Genomic DNA, 21,425 nt, shown 5'->3' with positions numbered 1-21,425 from the left:
GCAGCAGCGCCCCGGGCCTCCTGGTCGCCAGGCCACAGTTTCTGTTAGGACGCACGTGCGGCATGGCTCATCTTCCCAGCTCCCTCTTACCTTATGGAGGTGTTGAAAAGACGACAGCTGTAGCCTGACCCATATCATTGGCATGGCTTTCTACAGCCCTGGAGGCCTTCGGGTCAAAATAACAAACACGAAATATGGAAAGAGTATAATGTGACTTAGGTAACATGACAAACCACGCGTATTCTCATCCGCCTTGCACCCTGCAGTGCAGTCACGGTAGAAAGCAGCGCAGCTCACTGGCCGTGGCTCAGAATATTTTCGAGACTCTCCTAGAATTGATTTTTTTTTTTTTTCCCTGTATGTTGGGAATTTCTTTAAAATGTGATGCACGAAGCCACTGCCAGAGCCAGAGAGCAGAGAAGCAGGGGCGCAGGGCCAGCATGCACGGTAGCTGCCCCCTCCTCATGTCTGAGAAACCAGCCTGATGATCTCCCCTCTGTTATTCCGCAGCCGGGGTGGGAAGTTGTTGACTCGAATGACTCGGCTTCTCAGCACCAGGAGGAGCTTCCTCCCCCACCGCTGCCCCCTGGGTGGGAAGAAAAAGTGGACAACTTAGGTCGTACTTACTACGTCAACCACAACAACCGGACCACCCAGTGGCACCGACCCAGCCTAATGTGAGTACCACCCATGGTCAGGGACATGTCCTCACGCCCTGCAGTCAGGTGCCCACACGGGAGCTCTCTGGGACGAGGTTGGGAAGTAAACCCATTCGTAGGAGCACGTGGTTGTGCAGAGCAACAGGATTCCTCTTCATTTAGTTAGGGAGCCTCTCAGAACTTGTAGAGTATCTAGAACTCCTGCCTTTGTATCATCAAGTTCTCCTATTGTAAATGTGCACTGATTTATTTTGTATGTCTTCTTTATAAAGGTGCAGGGGATGTAAAGCAGAGGTTATTTTTCCTGGGCTTATCTTAGGTGTGGTGATTCTATCACTTCCCCCTTCAGCTTCCTCTCCTGGCTAACCCAGAGTGGAAAACAGCAAACATACCGGCTGTGCAGTTTCCTTGTGAAGTTTTGGGGTTTTTATTCTGTAATCACTTGATTTAGAAATGCCAAATTTTTTTTTTTTAAGGGACTTTTTAGGGACGTTTCTATATCACCCCCTTCATATAATTACAAACACATGGGAGGGTTGCAAACTCACAAATAGTAATTACTGTTTATTCTAATCCCTCACTAGCCTCAGGGATACAGTGAATTGATTATTGTTTTGTTCACTTAGCAATTTTTGGCTTAATGATAGCAATAAACACTAGTTAAACCTCAACTTTTATTTTAAAAGGATTTGAAGCAGCTTGTTTTTAAATGATAGTATACAGCAAGACTTCAAACTGTTAATATACTATAAAAGACAAAACCAAAATAGTAAAGGTAGAAAAGGAAAAATTATCCTGGAAATCATGAGCTCCCTAGCAGCCAAGACTAGGAGGTAATTATAAATTGTGTGATTTTCAACATGTAATAAATGCAAGTATTTTAGGTAAAATAATTTTCCCTTTAGCCCAGACTCTGAAGGAAATTTTCCAATGATGGTTTTTAAACAAGTGATATTAGTGACGTGATAGCTCCTATCAGTAACCCTTTTATCTTTAGAAATTAGAGAGTATGCATCAGTCTGTGGGGTGGGAAAGGTGGCAGAGAAGTCTGCTCGAGGTTTTTTTGATCTAGAGAAAAAGTTTGCAGAATCTGCAACATTGAATAGCCAGTTCTTCCTTCAGCCCCTCTGTGGGTTCTCATGAATATCAGCTGTTCTTGGTCAGCTTTTGGACCACATGGCCGTCACCCCCAGCTCCTTTTCCCAGGATAGCATACATGTCCCAACGTCCAGATAATACTGAACTTGTCTTTGTTATTTTTCCCCATAGAAATATAAATGGAAAATGATTTTGTTGATTCTTTTTATTTTAGGAATACCTGAAAACAGCACTCACCATAGTGTCATGTGACCTCTGTAGGAAAGTGACCACTAGCAGCTCACAAAGAAAGACTGGCCAATAGATATATGAAAAAATGTTCCCCTTCATTAATAGTTATGCAGACTGAAGTCTGTATTTGGGGGATAAATGGGGACAATTGCTACTTTTTCTGTCTCACAGAGTTATGAAACTTTGAGAGGGAATTCCTGTGAGAATTCTTCACGTTTTATTTTTAAAAACATACCACCTTCAGTATCCTGAAGAACTAAACTGAAACACAAGCTGTAACTTGTATAAAAGCTGGCTCGTCAATAGTCTAGAAACAACATGGGGAAACTGTGGCTCCTAAATCTAGTTCAGGCTCACATGTACTTTAGGAGGAAGTCAGTGGCATGACTGTACCCAGCAGCAAGGCCGTTGAGCCAGGAAGGATCTCAGCTCCGGGTGGAACTTGAGGGATGCTCCTTTCCAGCAGGCGTGGCTCCTAGAAAGCAACGAAAAGCTAGAAGAGGGATTGTGTTTATTAGAATGAGAGTCGAGTTATTGTTAGGTCAGTTTCCACGATAACCTCTCCATCCTGTCTGAACTGTTTGAGAATCAGAGTTCTTTCTCAACTTTATTTGGCTTGACCAGAAACCCTCAAGCCTTTCAGATTATTTTAAAATGTTATTTTAATTCAGATGTTCTTTTCAAAATTCAGTTTTCACAAAATACCACAAGCGCTCTTGGGGCGGGGGGGAGGGATTGATATTTAGAAGTGTCTTTATTGAAAGGCTATATCTGACAGAGTCAGATAGTGAAGTGCTTATCACTAAGCAGAGAATTCTGAACTCTCCTGGAGACTCTCATTTCTTAGCCAGGTTGCTACAGACTTGGGCTCTGAACTTCAGCCCCTGAAAAATCCTCATCAACATCCCAGTTCCCTTGGGCTGTTCTTACAACTTCCTCTTCACCCGGTCTCCTGCTACCCTCAGTCTTAACCACAGAGTGGCCTGATCATGCTTAGCTGCTTTCTGATTACTTTCTCTTCTTCTTGGCCCCATGGATGTGCTAAACCCCTCCTCCTCCCAAAAAAACAAAACTAGAACGTGCCGATTCCCCTGGCACCCTTCAGACCTGAGAGAACTGTGTGCCTGATCTCTGAAAGCCACGTGCCTTCTTGTCAGGACACGGATCACCTAATACTCTTAACTGCCTATATGAGCAGGGGCTGCGTTTTCTTATTCATAGGCCAACCCCTCGCACCTGGCACAAGGTAGGAGCTTTTAACTGAGTGAATGGCTACAGTTGATTCACTTCTGAAAGTGGCTGTAGACCCATGGCTTCGTGACTTGTCCAGGTCTGGCCCAGCGCTTTAGAAAGAAAGGCGACCACAGAACACGCCCCAGCCTTTTCAAGTCAGATGGTGGCTTTGAAAACACCTCGAATTTTAAATTTGTCCTTATCCTATTTAAATGTAAACTCTTCACTGCAAAAAGCACAACTTTAAAAACATTTAAGACTGTAAATGAAGATGAACTTGTTAAACACTTACGTTAACTCTTGTTAGTACTTATCTTTCTAAACCACTTTATACATCTTCTCTTTTCTCAGCAGTAATTTTTAGATACTTTAATAATTTATAAGATAATTTGTAGTTATTCTAGGTAATGCAGGTCATCATTAGTCACTGATGTGAGTGTAAATGATCGCACACACTGATCCTAATTGGCACTGAATTTGACAAACTTATGGTTTTTCTTATCTTTATTAATTCGTATTTCTCATGAAAGTCAAATGAAGAATGCATCTGTAAAATTAAGGACTGAAGAAAATTGACATAGCCATTTCTTAAATTCTTTCCTTGCCCCCAATAAAATCATTTTTCTGTTTTAATCTGTCAGCTCAGACATACTGTTAAATGTTCGTCTTTCCATTAGTGACCATTTAAACTTCGTGTCAGTTTCAGCACCCCTCTCATTCAATTGCTCAAGTGCCAAAGGCCTCCCCTGTGTGAACATTTTCATTTTACCACTAAAAACCAGAGAAGCCCAGGGTTGGAATTTTGAAATCACAGATATCTTTCTTTATGCTATTTAGTTGTTTCTGTTTCACATTGATTGCTAATTATTTGAGCATGTTGGATAAGGAGGATTAGCATAATTGATTTTTTTAGCGTAATTGATTTTAAACGCCCCTTTTTAAAAAAGTCCTTCCAGAATAGTGAAATTTTATATACACTTGAGAGAGAGAAAATGCAGACATAGTAACATTAAAACCTTATTCTTTTCAACCTCTCCAAAGTCCCAATTCAAGTATGTGGTATTGGCACATAGCATGCATATAGTCACTCAGTATTGACTACGTGACAACTGACATTTCAAATGAAGATTTAAAATTTTGATGAAACACTCACATATGCAGTATTTTTAAGAAAGGCCAATTATTATAAAGTGAAATTGAATGTCATAAAAAAAATCACTGCAGCAGTGTAAAATCATAAAGATAATGTTACTTTTTTTTAATATATCAGGAGACTTATTTTTTTTCTCATTCCTTTTTGATGGCTTCAAAAATAGTATTAGTACATTTGTGTGTCCCTTGGTTTTAATTTTTCTCTGTGACTTTAATTCTGTCATTTTGTTCTGAGGGTCCCCCGGTTTAATGTATTGTTTTTAGTCTAGTTATAGTTTAATGTATCTATAACATAGGCTGAAAATATAGTTCTGTTAGAGTTCAGAAGTTCATGTGTTGGGTGTATAGATATAGTAAAACATCATTAATTCAGATTTTAATAATTATCATTTTAATGTGGATTAAATATACGCTTACCTTCATACTACCCCTTTACCAGTGAAGTTAAAGAATGTAAAGATTTTTGGTGAAAATATTTAAACTATCTTGGAAATTGGTATTCAAGAGTCATCTATTTATTTGCAAACAGTGCTTCTTATTGCAGACTATTCACTGTTACAGTTTGGGGTGGGGGGTACTGTATAAGTTAGTCTGAGACAACATTAGAATGTTTTAGGACCTATATTTTAGAAAGAATCTATAATGAAGGCCCTGATGAATACTGGATTTCAATTAGTTTGAAATAATGTTTTCCAATATTTTGAGATATTAACTTACAACATCACTTTTGTTAGCTGCATATGGTATCTTATTGGGAGAGTCTATAAGAGTTTTCTCTGAAGAACAGTTTGACATTTAAACTTCTACTCTAAAAGCCTCCAAGTAGTATTCCTCCCAAAAGAGAATTACCTGTAATTTACTGCAAAAGTTTTGAAGATTGAATTGATACTTAAGATTCTGAACTAAGAGAAATATATGACTATATGACAAAAAAAAAAAAAGTTGCAGCATTCCTCAAGTCCCACTTGATTTGGGAGATTATTGCCTGATGTTTGTGTGAATTTTGAAAAGGAGTTTAACAGGAAGAAAGCAGTGTTATGATTCTGAGAATCTGTCAAAATGAGACCCATAGCCACCAAAAAAGTTCTTGTTGGGTCATGAGTGCTTCCCTCCAGAGCCCAGGTTTGAGTTTAGACTATGTGCTCATTGGTTAATTGTTAATGACCAGAAGTTGCTGTTCTGTGGTTGCTAGACCCTAGAGGGGTCGCCACTGACTGGCCACAAGTGTGAGCTTACCTGTCACCTCTTTCGAGGAGCCTCATTTGTCACCAGGGCCAATGGATGGAGGATTTTGATTTCTCTTCTTCCCTAAATACTAAAGTACATGCTGCAGCATATGCCTGAAAGATACACAAGATGTTGTGACTGATGCCTTTAAAAACTGTATTTATTTCAGTGAAATGAACCTAGAAGTAAACTTTACCCAAGAGGTGGTGGAAGGTTCTCCTGTTTAATAGCCAGTTGAGTGTCAGTGTTTAGCATAAGATCGCAGACCCTGTATGAGGTGCCAGGCCCTTGGTAAGCATAGGGCTGGTGTCAAAGGGCCAGGTATCAATTCCAGTTCTTCTGTCTCCCGTGCTCGCCCTGTGCCTACCAGGGATGTGTCTTCTGAGTCCGACAGCAACATCCGGCAGATCAACCAGGAGGCAGCACACCGTCGCTTCCGCTCCCGCAGGCACATCAGTGAGGACCTGGAGCCCGAGCCCAGCGAGGGCGGAGATGGCCCTGAGGTAGGACCCCTCTCTGCCCCACGTCCCTGAAGCTCCTCTTCTCCGAATTCTCCATATTGACCCTGTCTCATCATTTCTGATCTCAGTAAACGCTGTCTTAAAAGATTTATGGTCTCATGGATGACCGTCAGCATATTTAGTAATCTACAAAATGCTTATAGAAACCATCTTTGATGAATACACCTATCTACACCACTAACCACTGCAAAAGGGAATGACGTTGTTGTTAGTGTGGAGATCTTAAGGTATATTCCCTTCATACTTTATTATTCCACAGAGTCTAACCATATCTTATTAAAACGGCAACAATGGTTATCTTTGAGCAGTTGAAGGGACCCTGTCGCTTGTTTGGGTACCAGATATAAGTTTCTACTGAGTAGTTTTGACATCATGAAAGAGATTTATTACCAAGAAAATACAAATGTGGGTGAACAGAAATGTTTATAGGTTTCTCCTTAAATGCTTATGGTAAATTTCTGAGGAAGAAATATATATACATTGAACAACAAATTAGCAGTTACCGTGACTTCCATGCTGCCTTAACAGTTCTGCTTACTTATTAGAAGCCCATTCTCTGTAAGCATTGTGTTAGGAAGATCATTCACAAAATGTTCCAGTGATCAAAATTAGAAAAGCAGGATTGATTCTGTAATAATTCACTGAAAGTTACTTTATACGAGTATTTCCTTACAGTTTATAACGTCTCTGCTGATTTCATTGTGAATCCTCAGCATTTAGAGTAAAAGAAAATCCGTGAAAATCACAAATGAATTCCTGAGCATATTGTTTAACCATGCAGGTACTAACAGGTACTAGAAGGAAGCCACTGCTTAGAGAAGTGCTCTTATAAAGGGGTTAAGAGCACAGCCCCTGGAGCCAGGCTTCCTTGGCCCTGCCACTTGCTAATTCTGTTACCTGGAGCAAGTTCCTCCCTCTGCCTCGGTTTCCTCATCTGTTAATTAGGGTAGTAGCCATCTTCCTCACAGATATTGAGAAGATTGTGCCCCTCCTGAGCGCTCAGTAGATGTTAATTTTAGGTATCATAATGGATGAGGACCAGAGCGCCCCTCCTTCTAGCATTTATCTCTGTGTCTCGTTCCCTGCTAGCCTTGGGAGACCATTTCGGAAGAAGTGAACATCAGTGGAGACTCCCTCAGCCTGGCGCTGCCACCACCGCCAGCCTCACCCGTGTCTCGGACCAGCCCTCAGGAGCTGTCTGAGGAACTGAGCAGAAGACTTCAGATCACTCCAGACTCCAATGGGGAGCAGTTTGGTTCTTTGATTGTAAGTAAAGAGTCTTATTGGAATGAGAGGCTGAGCAGATATTTTGTCATTTTGTTGCTGCTTTAAGAGGATCTCTATGCAAATAATGGCAAGGGTCTTCCAGCTCCCAGATAATTCTGACCTTTTCCAAAGTTCCTCCTTCCCCAAGAGAAGAAGGACTCTACCACAGTTAGCCCACACAGGTGAAAATCTTCCTTAATTAATAGAGAAAAGTCTATGACTTCTGTGGCATCAGCTTTAACCTTGCAGAATTCCCCCCCCCCCCCGCAAAGGCTCATAAAGAGTGCCTTTATCACAAAGGTGGTGTTTTACACCAGGATCCAGGAGATGTTGGGCCTCCTAATTAGTGCTCTTAAGTCGTACGATATGTGCTTTATCATTCTCGTTTCACAGATGAAGGCATGATGTTTAAGTGACCTATCCAAAACGAGGTTAGATTGGGAGATAGAAGGCATCGCCTAAGTCCCAGAGTACAAATAAATCCCTGCAAGTGGTCAAAAAATTGTGACACTGACATCAGGGTAGCATTTGAATTGGGGCTCTTAAGCCATCAGGGAAATTCATTCTAGATGCTTTAGGTGGGGCTAAGCCCCGGTGAGAAGCAGCAGAATCAGCCATGAAGACCTGTGTTTGACAATACAAAACTTTGCAGAAAAAGCCCATAGAAATTCTTGCTTGTGCATCAAATTGAGAAGCAGTGCAGTCTCAATGTTTCCTGAGAAATTGAGCCTACAGATAGACTGTAGTAGTGGTGGTAGTCACTCTTCTGAAAATGGCATCCTAGAAAAATAATCATTACAGCCATACCAAATGTAAATGGGTAGGACTGCATACAATGTAAAAGCCAGTAGGTGCTCACAAAATTGTTAATCTTTAGGTTATGTTTTTATTTTAAAAGATATCATTGGCCCATATCATGAGTTGCCGTGATTACTCACTTAATATGCTTTTGTATTCAAATCCTGTGAGTGTCTTTCAGAAAGAGAAATACCACTGAGCTGAAAATTTAATACTAAAGGGGCAGTAAGGAAAGGAATTTGCATATATAGGATATTTGAATTGATAAAACTGTTGCTATGGAAACCACATAAGCAAGGAAGCCATATATTCGAAACCCTACAAAAAGAAATAAGTATTGCTGGAACCATATTAATGGCATAACTTTAGTTTTTAAGTGAAAAAAACATTTCAGGCGGCATTGATAGTAAATCAGCATCTCTCGTTATTTGTATAGGGAGCATCTGCATTGAACTATTCTAGACCCATAAACTACCTTTAAGATTGTGTTTAATCTGGTGCCTGGGAAAGGGAAGAATAGAGGATTCTTTCCAGTTTTCCTTGTCAGGATCATTCAAGGACAATAGCATGAACTTTTGCTTCTGAATGAATCTTACATGCTAACCATTGTGGAAAGACTTGAAAAGCCCCCCATCTACTGATACAGAGTCTGTGATCTTACCTCTGTTTTACTTACTGAAAAATATTAAAAGTAAGGAAATGCTGCAAACTTGTCCCAAGCCTTGCGTGCCTGTGACCTGCTCCTGGTCTCTGACTGGATCTGTTAGTCTTTTTTTTTCTTTTTTAATTTTTATTCAAGTATAGTTGCTTTACAAAGTCTTTTTTTTTTCCCCCACCAAACAGATTAATACAAGCAATCACTAGGTTTTTTTAGCTTACCCTCACTATTTTCCTTCATTCCTGTCTTGAACTCCATTCAGAAGCTAAAGTAACCCTTCATAGTAGCCCAAGATTCTATGTGAGTCCCCCTGGAAATAGAATTCAATTGATTCTTTGTCAGTGGTAATAATAGTCAATAAATGTTTAATAACTATATGCCAGTATCTCTTCCTGTCTTCATGTTCCACTAGAATTTACCCAGAGGTTGCTTCTCAAAGCAGAACACAGAATTCTTAGCTGCTTCTATTTTTAAAGCATCACTCAAGTGTTGCCTGTGGAGTCCCCTTTCCTGTTTTGGCCTCCTATTTTTGCTGTTGTTTGTATCCCGATCAGCTTAAAACACTTGAGAATGACAACAAAAGATTCTTGACCCCTTAAGGATTATTCTCATTACTCTGAAAAGATGGTGTTACGTTTAATTACCTTCTAATATCACAGAGCAGTGGAACCCATTTCTCAGAATGTGTTCTTGATACTTTGTGTCCTTTCTTCCCCTTCAGCAGAGAGAGCCCTCCTCGAGGTTGAGGTCCTGCAGTGTCACCGACGCAGTCACCGAGCAGGCTCATCTACCACCGGTAACCCATGCTCATTTCCAGCCATCAGTTGGCTCTTCTGGCTTTTCTTTAAAATTGTCTGGGCTACTGAGAAAGAGTTTTTCCTATGCAAATCCATTGACCATATACATGAAACATTAAAAGTTCCTAGCAAATGTCCCAAAGAGAGTGGATTTCCAAGATATACAGAATTGTTGTTTGCTACCAAAGTCTCTGAAATGCTTTATTGCATTGTTTCTGTCCAAATTAATACCAATTCTGATGTGCTTTCTTGACCTAAACTAAAGCACACATTAACAATCTCTTTTCTCAAAACCTCATTTAGTCCCCAAGGCCATGCTTGAGCAACCTGTATCTCAAAAACATGGGAAGAACTCTTCTGGGTGGACAATGAGAATTCTTCTCTATGACTGTTGGCCTTAACTCTTAACTCACAAAGCCTCTGTACCTTCTCTTTAAAGGCAGCTCTGCTGACTCAACAGTTAGCTATGATGTGTTCCCACTCTCCCACAGTTTTCATGACCAGCAGCAAATATGGAAGTGTAAGGGATCTTTAACAATCTAAGACATAAATAAAAATGAATATTCAGAAGGGAAGGCAGGCCAGCACTGCCTTGGGAGATGTTTGGCATACAACATTAAAAAAATAGATTTTATGCAAGTTAATTTCTTATTTTGGAGGAGAAAATATTTTGTGGCTTCAGCATGCTTGACTCAGTGTTTAACCTTGACCAATTTTTTTTTTATTATGACAAATCTTCAATCATTTTTAGCACGAATACTCTATTATGTATGAAATGGAAGAGAAAGGAAGATTGTACTTAGCAGTTGTTGCAGCAATGGTGTCTTCCCTATTGTGTACATTTTTGCTCAACTTTAGAAGATTTTTTTGGCCTAGGTTTTGGTCTTTTATGTTTATAAAATGAATTAATGAGTACAGTAGTCAATCAAGGAATCAATCTAATGGCTTCGGTTGTGGCATACATCGAAAGGGCTGGTTGGTCACAAGAGCATCCTTTCTGGGATAGTTACGGTACAGGCCTTCCCCCACATCGAACAATCAGCTATGAGGGACCACTGGGATCCTCCTCTGTGATTTTGTGTTGATTCTGTGATTTTTCCTTCATGAATCAATGGTAATGGTACTTTCTCTCCTTTTCAAAATCAGTGTCAATTTTATTGGCCAAAGAGCTCACTTCCCTGAAAACTGATAATTCTTCCCCCTTTCCACATGCCCTGTGAAGCTGTGAACTCACTGATCACCAGTGGCCTCTTGAATTTGGAGTTTGGCAGATTTCAGAATCTGCTCGTTATTTAACAATGGGGACATAATTTGATGTTTCCCTTTTTCTTTTTTTTTTCTTTTTTTTTCTTTTTTTTTTTTTTTTTTTGGAGTAAGACATCTCACATTGTTGGGTTGTCAAATCGTTGACCCAAATCAGGGCTACACCCTGAGCCTTTTCTGGGTGGAAAGATGATCACCGTTCCTCTTTTTCCTCTGGTCATCAGTGGTTGCTCAACATTGTTTGGACCGGGTGCATTTCACAGACTCTGATTCATGTCACCTGCCTTATTGGTGATTCAGTGCACCTGCACCGATTCCTGATTTCAGTGAGCAACGGGTGGTCTCCCTGAGTGCATCTCACTGATGTAAATTGTCGTTTAACAGCCCAGTGCCCCAGCTGGGAGAGCACGCTCATCGACTGTCACGGGTGGTGAGGAGCCAACGGTAATGATGCCCTTGATCAGACATTAATGGCCAGACTGTGGGTTGGTTTTAATATTTTGTGTGCTGGTGAATCTACTCTTTTTTACTTCTTTTTTTGGTTAAGATCAGCTTTGTGCCACAGAGCTGCCTATGTTTCTTATCTTAAGCCTCTCACTTTCACGTTGCTCAAAGATATGGGGTGAAACTCAGTGACTTTTAGTCTCATATCGTTTTATGAGGAATGCCATCAAGTTTTGGTTAAAGGGATTTAATCTGAACCTTTAGAATCTCTTTCTGCCTTGTAGTGTCTGTACTCCTGAGAAGCTTTTCCCATGTCTCAGAAGGCTCGGGTGAAATATTTTGGTTGGAAGAGAATCAGGGAAGCCACAGCAATTGCGTGCATTGCCCACGTGGATTTTCATTTATGTAGTTCCTGTTTGTACCGTGTTTCAGACACTGGCTTAGATTTTCTGCAGCACAAGCATGAACCAGTGACCTTTTCCTGCTCCCAGGGGGCTCTACTCACAAGTTCACAGGTATGAACAAGTGTTCATATCATTCAGGAGGAGAGAGAAGGGAGTATAATTAAAAAATTGAAAAGATCTAAGAAAAAATGGTGTTTTTTATGCCAAATATCTGTTATTCTTATTAATCATTTTTTCAAATAATTTCTACTGTTCATGTTCATGGGACCTGGATTTGACTGTGAACTTTAATTGCCTGTTTTCTCCTTGAGCCCTAAAGACAAGCTAGCTTATGGTTTATGCTTGGAGCTGCTAATAGCTATTGGAAGAATTTTCCTTATTGTTTCATGGTTGTTATGTTTGTTCTAACTGCTTATTAGTTGAGAACACCTTTAAATACATACCTGATTGCTGATTTTCTTCAGGATGTTGATTTAAAGGAACAATTTAGATATATTGTTAGAATGTCCTGCTCTGCATTGTACCCTGGAAAACCAAAGTGGCAGTCACCAAAAATTAGCCCAGCTTAAAGGTTTTGAGCTTCAGTGACTGATATGAAAGGCACATGTTAGGTGGGTCAGGCTCAGCCCTCAGTAGAAGCCAAAAAACTTCAAAGGAACTAGCATATTTCCTACTGTGCACTAGCAGTTTCCATGCGATACACTGCAAAGTGGCCATGATCACATCATGAAATAATTTTAATAGAATGCAGAGCTGATAAGCATCTACTTGCATCCATTTTTGAATTTTATTGGCTTTGGAGACTGCTCTTAGTGTTGGAGTGTTGTGATAGCCGATGATATTAAATGACAGGATAAACTGAATTGTGATCATCCTGAGCTCCATGGTCAGAGTGACCTGGTAGGACAAAGGGGTCTGTCTGAAGGAGCTCCCTGTGGCCCTACCACCAGCCTTTTCTTTGTACCTGTGCTCCCCCTCCCCCCTACCCCCCAGCAATGAATTAAATATAGGAGTTTGGTTTTTGTTTTCTATTTTCAAAGACTGGGTAGTCCTAGTTTCTAAATGTTTTATTTACTCTCCTGTTTTCTACATACTCAGAATAAGGCAACTTATTTTATGGCTCCATTAGAAATCATCACATCTGTTTCTTTTGCACCCTTGCCATCCCATGTCACAAATAGCCTTTACTTCCGCTTTTCCAATTCCGTCTCCTACCACGTTGTTTCTCCTCTTTTACACCTTCTCCCTGTCACCACCAACACTGACATGTCCTGTGTCACCCTGGAGCTGCTTTGGGACTTGCCATCGCACTGCTTCCTTTGTGCTCTTGCAAACATGCATGTGGATGCCCCAACCCCCACACACACAGAGAAATGGGATCCCATGTACATATTACTTATCAACTTGATAGGATTCACTGTGATCATTTCTTTGGGACATAATTAACTATGACATAATATTCAGTGCTGTGAATGCACCACCGTTCATATAATTTCCCCACATGGATGAGCCTTCAGCCCCCAGCCCTTTGGTTCTGCTCACCATATTGCTTTAACTATCCTGGTGTGGCCCTCTCCACGGTCGTGCTTTTATCTCTATAATGTAATGAACAAGCCCTGATTTTCACCTGCGGAGCCACACCCTTTGAATTCTGACAGTACCCACTGCTGTCACTTCCCAGCTGGCTAAGCAAGTGCCCTCTCTGAGGGAGAAAAGGAGAGGGGTAGCACAGTTTGGAGTTCCACTGTATATACCCTAACAATATACCGAGCGAACAGTGTGGCAGGGTTTGAGTGAATCTTGTAGAATCTGTGATTGTGCCCATTTGTGTATCGTCTTTCAAAGCATTTTGAAACTGACAGCTTCAGCGTAGTTGAGTTCTTCATTTTAATGAAATCAATGGGGCCACCTAAAGCTGCAGTTACATGGCTGCTTGGCATGGTGAAACACTGTGGTAGATTCAGGTGAAAAGCTGTGAAGCGTTTAAGCTGACTAGCAGTTTTTAACTTGTCTCCTGATTAATTAACTTGTCTCCTGAGGGGATGTGCGATGCCCATGTGCCAGAACACGTGCGCACACACACACCACAGGAGAGGTCTGATGTTGGCTCGCGGGCTGGGCCGCTGCTGTGGTCTGTCCATGGGAGCTGAGGCCCGCCTCCTCCCCAGCCCAGGGAGGGAGAGGCGGTGTGTTTTGAGGCACAAGTGGAATCATCAGCACAGGTTGTTCTCCACAGTCATTTGGAAGGAAACCTACAAAGAAGCATTGTAATCACACCATCTTGCATAAATGGAACTCGATTATAGGTTGCCAGTTCAATTCTCAATAGAAGGTAAAATGAACATTTTAATCCAATTCGGTGTTCTCTGCGACACTCCTGGTTTTCCATAAACTGATTACTCCTATTGACTGTGCATCTCTGAAAGTCACCTGGTTGCCTGAATACTGTGCTGGGAGTCATCCAGCTCTGGAGCTCAGTTCTGAGGTTATCCATGACACATCCCAGTTATTTTAGTTTATTAGCCTCCTTATAAATATCCTTTCCAGGGATACTATAACGTTAAAACTCTCCCTAAGGTTTCCAAAACAGAGTTTTCTGAGGGCATATCTAATTGCCTCTCCCCAAAAAATAACTCAGTGGGGAGGAGGAAAAGCAGCAAATTCCATTTAGTATTCCATTTAGCCAAGACATTTTTGGCCAGCATGTAAACAACAGTAGGTCAAGGCTTGATGGCATGTACTTTGGCAGAAATACTAATTGACTGCTAACTTAGGTTACACCTTGGCATCTAACTTAGATCAGCAGAGTCCATCTCTGTAGTGCCCAGATAAAAAGAGTCCAGGTGTAGCCTTTTTTTTTTTTTTTTTTATGCCACAGCTCGAGAAGGAGGGCAGAAAGAGCTTCCAGCTATAGACATTCCTTAGTCTTTAATATTCACAGAAGGCTCAAGTCTGCATGTTGCTGTTTCCTCTGCTCTTGCTGTATCCCCACACCCAGATCCAGGACGCTACCCAGTCAGAGTCTTGGAATTACCATTATGGGGCCTTGGGGACTTTATCTGGAATAATGTCAAGGAATTAGTTGCCACAGTTTTAGCAGAAAGTTGTCTTGCAATTACCCTTTCCCTGCTGGGTATGTATTTTAGAAATAACCATTAAGACAGCTGTTTCATGACCCTCATGTTTTTTCTGGAATGTGCTGTTGAACTCACAAAGCAGGGGATTAAGCTTCATTGCCTGAAGTCTCCAAATTATGTGGCAGCATTCCTGATCTTGCTTTTTCAGTTCAAGGTCTTGCAGTGGATTGGGGACCCTCTTTGCCAAGGCACATTGTTGGTGGTGAACACCAAAGATAGGATGAGCACAAGGAGAGATGGGGCTAAGAGATTAACAGCTTCAGCCTAGTCAAGAAAACTACACCTAGTAAAACATCCAGAGGTTCAGAAGAGCCTAATTAGAGAAGATGGTACCCAGAAAGAAGTGGTTTCCTTTTGTAACCTCTCATAAGAGATTATTCCTGAAGTGTGGCCTCTTGTTTCTTTTGCATTCTCCAGGAGCCTTCTAGTCCTGATTCTGAGCCCCACCCCTTAGAGTAGCACACCTTTCCCAGACAGCTTATGTGCAGCATCCATACATCCAGGACTTTCTGGGCATGGCTGACCAGCAGTTGAACAACCATTTCATTGCCTCCATGAATCATTGATACATCTTGCTACTCCAGTATTTCTCCACCCTGCTTGCATTTCTCAGACTGCTGCTTACAAGTCAAAGTGTCACAGGAATGCTCTGGCGATCTAATTTGGACTATCCCAATGTAGTCATTCTGCACTTGACATGTCTCTAAACCTAGAAGCTACCTGTGCTCCATTCACCTTTTAAGGAGAGAAACTCCATATGGGAAGACAGGGGTAAAGACAGCCTCAGTTATCAGGCTTCTTTGGAATTCTGGCCTCAGATGGCCTGGTGACTTCCTGGGCTGGGCCGATTGAGATGTCCTGGTTGGTCGTGGGTGTGAAAACAGGCCTCATAGAGAAGAGACCCTTTATTTTTTTTTTTCCACCTGGAAGCTGGAAGTGACAGGGCCCTGAGCTGATGTGGAATTGAGGAGTAAGCTAGGAGAGCACATCTGTGGCAGCTCAGTTAAGGAAAAACTACTCAGAGCATCCTCCCTCTCATAGACAGAGACATTGACAATTTGAAATACCTTTCAAGCTCTACGTGGTTTGGCAGTAAAATTTAGTAGCTAAAACGAATTGTCATATTATCCTCTTTCCTTATGATCATGTCAGCAACAGCTCTTTATGAGGAAGGCTGTGTGGCCGAGCACTGAATTCTGTGAGATTTTTAACCCTATAGCTTGTGTGGGGGTTCATTTCATAGGAGATTTAAATCTGCTGCAAATGTGTTTTCCAAACAGTCATGTTTTTTGATACCAATAGAATTAACTTTGTCTAGCACAAATGATTCTCCGGGTATACATTACTTTATTAAACTGATCAGAAAAGAAATGCAAGATATTGAATAATAATGATTTCTTACACGAACAGCCATCAGTGGCCTATGTACATACCACGCCGGGCCTACCTTCAGGCTGGGAAGAAAGAAAAGATGCAAAGGGACGCACATACTATGTCAATCATAACAATCGAACCACAACCTGGACTCGACCTATCATGCAGGTATGCAGATCACTACGCAACTTACAGGCAGTAAGAAGCTGAAATGTATGTGAACTCCATGTTCCTGATGTGTATGTATTGTTCTGAAGAACCCATGTTTGAGAACGTGTTTCTCACAAAGCAGATGCATTCCTCTAAACATAACATTGGCCTGCAGAAGAATGGGGTCCCCAAATCAGTCTCTCCCTAGATGGTCCATTTTCAGAATGTGACCGGAAAAATGTTTTCAAAGTAAGAGCCTGTTACGATGGCTAGCGCCCTTCCCAACCCCCTTTTTTCTTCGGAGGCTGGTTTGTACGCCGGCTGGTGATTCATTTTTATTTCCTTGGGGTGTGTTTCCCCATCCTTCCCCCCACTATTATGTGTTGTCATTTCCTCCACGCTTTAAATAGGCCAGACCTCTTATTACTGCTGGTGGTGGTGGTGTTTGGGTCCACGCTCCCCGTCACACGCAGGGAGCTCCTCGCACGAAGCTAACTTGTGTTTGCCTCCAACGTAGCTCGCGGAAGATGGTGCATCCGGATCCGCCACAAACAGTAACAACCATCTAATCGAACCTCAGATCCGCCGGCCTCGTAGCCTCAGTTCGCCAACAGTAACTTTATCTGCCCCCCTGGAGGTGAGAAGGCTACCTCATCTACCTGGGGTCACGTCTGTCCTGTGACTGCTCCTTCTCTCTTCTCTCTGAGCTCAGACTTGCGCTCTGCAGCCACCTTCCTCCCTCTGACCGGTTGCTGTGTCCGTGGTGAGGGGTGTTCTTGTGCAGCCTCACTCCATGCTTCTCTGTCCTGCCCAGTTCCATCCCTGGACTCTCACCTGATTCTCATTCGCATTGGGTTGAGGCCATGGTGGACGTGGCTGTGCTGGACATGGGCTCCTCTTCTCAGAACCTTCTCCATTCTTGTCGTATTTTTTCGCTCCTTACTGCCTGTTACCTCATGAGTCTCGCATAATAACTTTTTCAAATACCAGTGCTTATGTTGAGTTTTCAGACATAGCTGTGGCTTTGGTCATTTTCTCCCTTTCCACTGAAGGGTCTTCCATTGTATGGGCCTCCGTGTTTCTGATGCATACTTGCATCTCTAAGTCATTGCTGGGCATCTGCTTGTGCACTCTCCTGTTTGTGTGGTTTCAGCACCGTCCCTTAAACGTCGCTAAAGTCCGAGAGGCCATGGAGAGTAAATCTTTGAAGCTCTACACGCGACTGCATCTTAGCTTTGGGTTTCTCCCTGCCCTGGTTTGTCAGTGGGAATGGGTCTCTCTTCCAGACTGTGATATGAATGTCACGGGCAACAACTGTGCAATTCCAGGTGGTTGTCTCCGCTGATAATTTTTCTTGTGCTGCTCTAAAACTTGCCCATCCATCTGCACTAGACTGTGAGCTCATTAAGAGCAGGGCCACGTTTTTCTCCATTTTCTGTAAAATCTCCATCCTTGAGGCATTGCAGAATGGTATTTTTCATGTGTAGCTATCAAAGGATGGTGGTTATAAGTACTTAATACGGCTGTGTGTTTAACCAATAGGAAAACTTCACAGTTGGATTGATCTCAACAGTAAATGAATGTATTAGGGGCTCCCCCCCATCCCTCTTCAAAGAGGAGCGTTCGGTGAACCCCAGGTATGCGTTGACACCACTGGACTAGCACCTGCCAAGAGTTCTAATGCTCGTTGTTATTCCTTAGGGTGCCAAGGATTCACCCATACGTCGGGCTGTGAAAGATACCCTTTCCAATCCACAGTCCCCACAGCCATCACCTTACAACTCCCCCAAACCACAACACAAAGTCACACAGAGCTTCCTGCCGCCCGGCTGGGAAATGAGGATAGCGCCCAACGGCCGGCCCTTCTTCATTGACCATAACACAAAGACTACGACGTGGGTAAGGTCACTGCTTTTACTTGGCTCCATTTTCATCCTGAGGTGTGACATTCATTCCTTTATTTCCTTACTCAGTATCCCTGGTTTTTGCAGAGAAATTTCCCTAGCACTGAAGTGTGTCCCCCCAGAGGATCTCCTCAGCCTGCATCTGGATTCCACACCTGTGGGCTGATGGGCATGGGTGACTATGGGGACGGGCTAATAGCCTTCTTTGGTATCAGTACCTTTTCTTCATAGCACTCCTGGAAAGCTCCAATTTGCACAGGTTTCTCTTACAGAAAAAAGATCATGCTCTGTATTGCTGGGATTTTAATGTTCCTGCTTCCCATCTCAGGATACTGTAACTTTATTAGGAATTCTGATCTTTTGTAAAATAATGTTTCTTGGTCAGTTTCTTTTTGCACTTTCGTTGACATTACCCATCTTTATTTTTATTTGATGTGTTCTTTTTTTACTTTTCACGTGGATGAGTCTGTGCTACATTACATTCTTTTAATTGTGTGTTCTATGCGCTAAGGACTTTGATTGTAAATTTAATAGCTCTTTTTTGTGAAATGTTGTCACAGTTGGTTTTTCTTATCACAGTGTTCTTCCATGTGCCCCTGACTCATGCATGAGAGAGAATCTGTGTACTGTACTAACTTGGAAAAAATGAGATGAATGAAAAGTACATGCATGTCTTTATATTCCTCTGTCCATTTCTTCAGCTGAATCAGTGGTGCCTTATTTAATGTAGCATAGAGTTCTTTTAAAAGTCAGTGGTATTTTTCTACCATGTGATCTCTAGGCCTGTGACTAAACCGAAATTGGTCCTTAGGTTTCTGACTATTTCTGATGCTACAGAAGGTTTATTTTCGTACTGTCCCTTATGTCCCCATCTGATATCTGGGTACAAAGTGTAACTCAGTCTTTCTGTCCTCTGAGCTATATGCTTAGTGACTGTCACTAGCCCTAGCTCTTGGTCTTGGACCAAGAGTGAATATACCCTTTAAATTCCCATTTCTATTGAATATGCCAAGTATGCCCAGTTGATGGAACAGCAGTATTGTGTTAAGGAAGAGCTGTGGACCCAAGTGACCTGGACTGTCCTTTACACTTTGCCTGTGGTGGTAATTCAGTCCCTTGAGATGACCCAGAGGGCTCACGCTTGTGCGCGCGCTCGCTCTCTCTCTCTCTCTCTCTCTCTCTCTCTCTCTCTCTCTCTCTCTCTCTCTCTCTCAAATCCCATGGGTCACAGTCTAGTATGTCTGCACGCGAGCATTCTCAGTATTTGGGGCAGAACTGTGCCTTTCATTGCAAGACATTTACCATCTTTGGCTCCTTCCAGTAAATCCTAATAGCCCCTGTTCCCCCACCACCACCATCATAGTGATGATCCACAATGCCCCCAGGCCTTTCCCAACACCCCACTCCAATTTTGAAGTAAAGGAATAACTTGCCGAGAGAGTTTACCTTCATATCTGATGACAGTCATTTGGTAAACTCATAAGTAACTTCTTCTAAGGCACGTAATAACATGTAGCTTTGTTTGGCACACCTCTTAGTTTGAAGATAAGATTACAGGTTTGTGGCAAGATGAGAGCAGTAGGCAGCTCTTTGGGGAAATGTAGTATTAGAGACGGGTTTTAAAGGTTTTTTTCCCTCGTGGACATAGAACCCATAGCAGCCCTGCTAGTGTACCCATTTCTACTTACTACAGCCCTGCTCTGATTTCAGTTCCTCAGCCAGGAATGGGAGCTCCAGAAATAGGGGCAAATATTGTAAAAGTAGATGGATTAGTGTATGGAGCCACTGTGGCTTGCCAACATAAGCTATGATTTTAGTAATTTGAACTAGCTTAGTAATCAAATCCCCTAACCTTTTCACAGCCTTTCACACCCCAACTGCAGTGTAATTGCAGCTGGGCAGATTTTATTTTAAATAGCACCAGTTTTATTTATTGCCTGCATCGTTGCTGAATGAAACCCAGTTGGAATTTCCAATTGCCCATTTTCTTACCAAATACTTGTGATTCACTGATTTACTTAAAAATTTAATTTGTTAAAATAGCATTTCGTTGCTGCTGCTGTCATTGAAAATCCTTAAGGTAACAACTGGGAATTCCACGAGCCACTGGCTTCACTAAAGGCGGATGTGCTGACACAGCTACATTTTCCTTTCTAAACAAAAGCCCATACAAAATTCTCACTGTGGAACACACACTCTGAATGCTTGTTTATTTTGACAAAAGGCGGAGGGGTAGCGGGATCTATAAAGATAATTTTCAGCCTAAAATCTGTGTTGAGTTGGTTTGGGGGTTGCTTTTTTTTTTTTTTTTTTTTTTTTTTCCCCTTTCAAATACCTTTCTCTTAAAATAACTCTATATCTTCTTTAGGTATGACATTCTTAAAATAAGCAACAATTTGAGGTGGACTTTTCCTCTCTTAAAGCTTGTGACTACCTTTAATTCCTAGGCAATTAAATGCCTTTTTTTTTTTTTTTAAAGAAAAAACACTTGAGAGAGAACAGCTATTCTTAGATTTGAGCATTATCATAGAAAAAGGAAGAAAAACTGGTCAGACAGGTTGAGAATAATGGAAATTGTACTTTTTCCCCCAATAGCCTATGTACGCTTGATTCCTGCAACTAACCAGAAGCAAGAAAAGATTCAGGCCAACGTTTTCCATGTATACATTGATAAAGGAAAATTCCCTTTGAAGTTTATTTATAAAACACGGCCTCTCACACACACAAATAGTGGAGGCAGTATGCCAGCGGCCTGTGGGGAGCACAGTCTGACACACCATATAAGCTGCACTTTGCCCCACCTGGGTCACGCGGGCTGTGGACGCATCCTGGAGGCCACCAGGGAACCAAAGAGATTTCAGGAGGCCTTCAGCTTGTGCATTCCTTCTGCTGAAGAAGCAGCTCAAAGCCTGTGTGTAAGAGTATATTTATGTCTTTTACAGGACAAAGCATTGGCTTATTTTTGTAGCCAGAAATATTATCCCTTAATTAAGTTTCAGGTTTGTTTTCTACCCAAGTCCAAACTAATAAAACTCACTGTAGCCCGGGCCTTGTAGTTGCTCTCATCCAGGATGGAAAAAGCACAGTTGTCTTTACAACCAGCCATTGT

General features: G+C 41.8%; 1 protein-coding gene across 13 annotated transcripts in view; it reads left to right on the top strand.

Moving 5' to 3' along the window:
- The window catches only part of NEDD4L (NEDD4 like E3 ubiquitin protein ligase), a 370,570-nt gene that overhangs the window by 295,940 nt on the left and 53,205 nt on the right, over window positions 1-21,425 (top strand). For 8 of the 13 annotated variants that reach the window (XM_047767057.1, XM_047767056.1, XM_047767059.1 and 5 more), the window contains 8 exons: window positions 511-677; window positions 5,971-6,103; window positions 7,211-7,387; window positions 9,565-9,639; window positions 11,288-11,347; window positions 16,299-16,430; window positions 16,930-17,049; window positions 18,114-18,311. In XM_047767057.1, the coding sequence (XP_047623013.1) occupies window positions 511-677; window positions 5,971-6,103; window positions 7,211-7,387; window positions 9,565-9,639; window positions 11,288-11,347; window positions 16,299-16,430; window positions 16,930-17,049; window positions 18,114-18,311 (1,062 nt within the window). The remainder of the gene's footprint in view (window positions 1-510; window positions 678-5,970; window positions 6,104-7,210; window positions 7,388-9,564; window positions 9,640-11,287; window positions 11,348-16,298; window positions 16,431-16,929; window positions 17,050-18,113; window positions 18,312-21,425) is intronic. The other 5 variants (XM_047767058.1, XM_047767052.1, XM_047767053.1 and 2 more) reach the window with 2 other exon arrangements.

This window comes from Phacochoerus africanus, chromosome 2, assembly GCF_016906955.1.
Source record: "Phacochoerus africanus isolate WHEZ1 chromosome 2, ROS_Pafr_v1, whole genome shotgun sequence".
In the NCBI taxonomy this organism is placed as follows: Eukaryota; Metazoa; Chordata; class Mammalia; order Artiodactyla; family Suidae; genus Phacochoerus; species Phacochoerus africanus.
The sequence above is the reverse complement of the archived record's forward strand: the minus strand, read 5'-3'. Positions and strand labels throughout refer to the sequence as shown.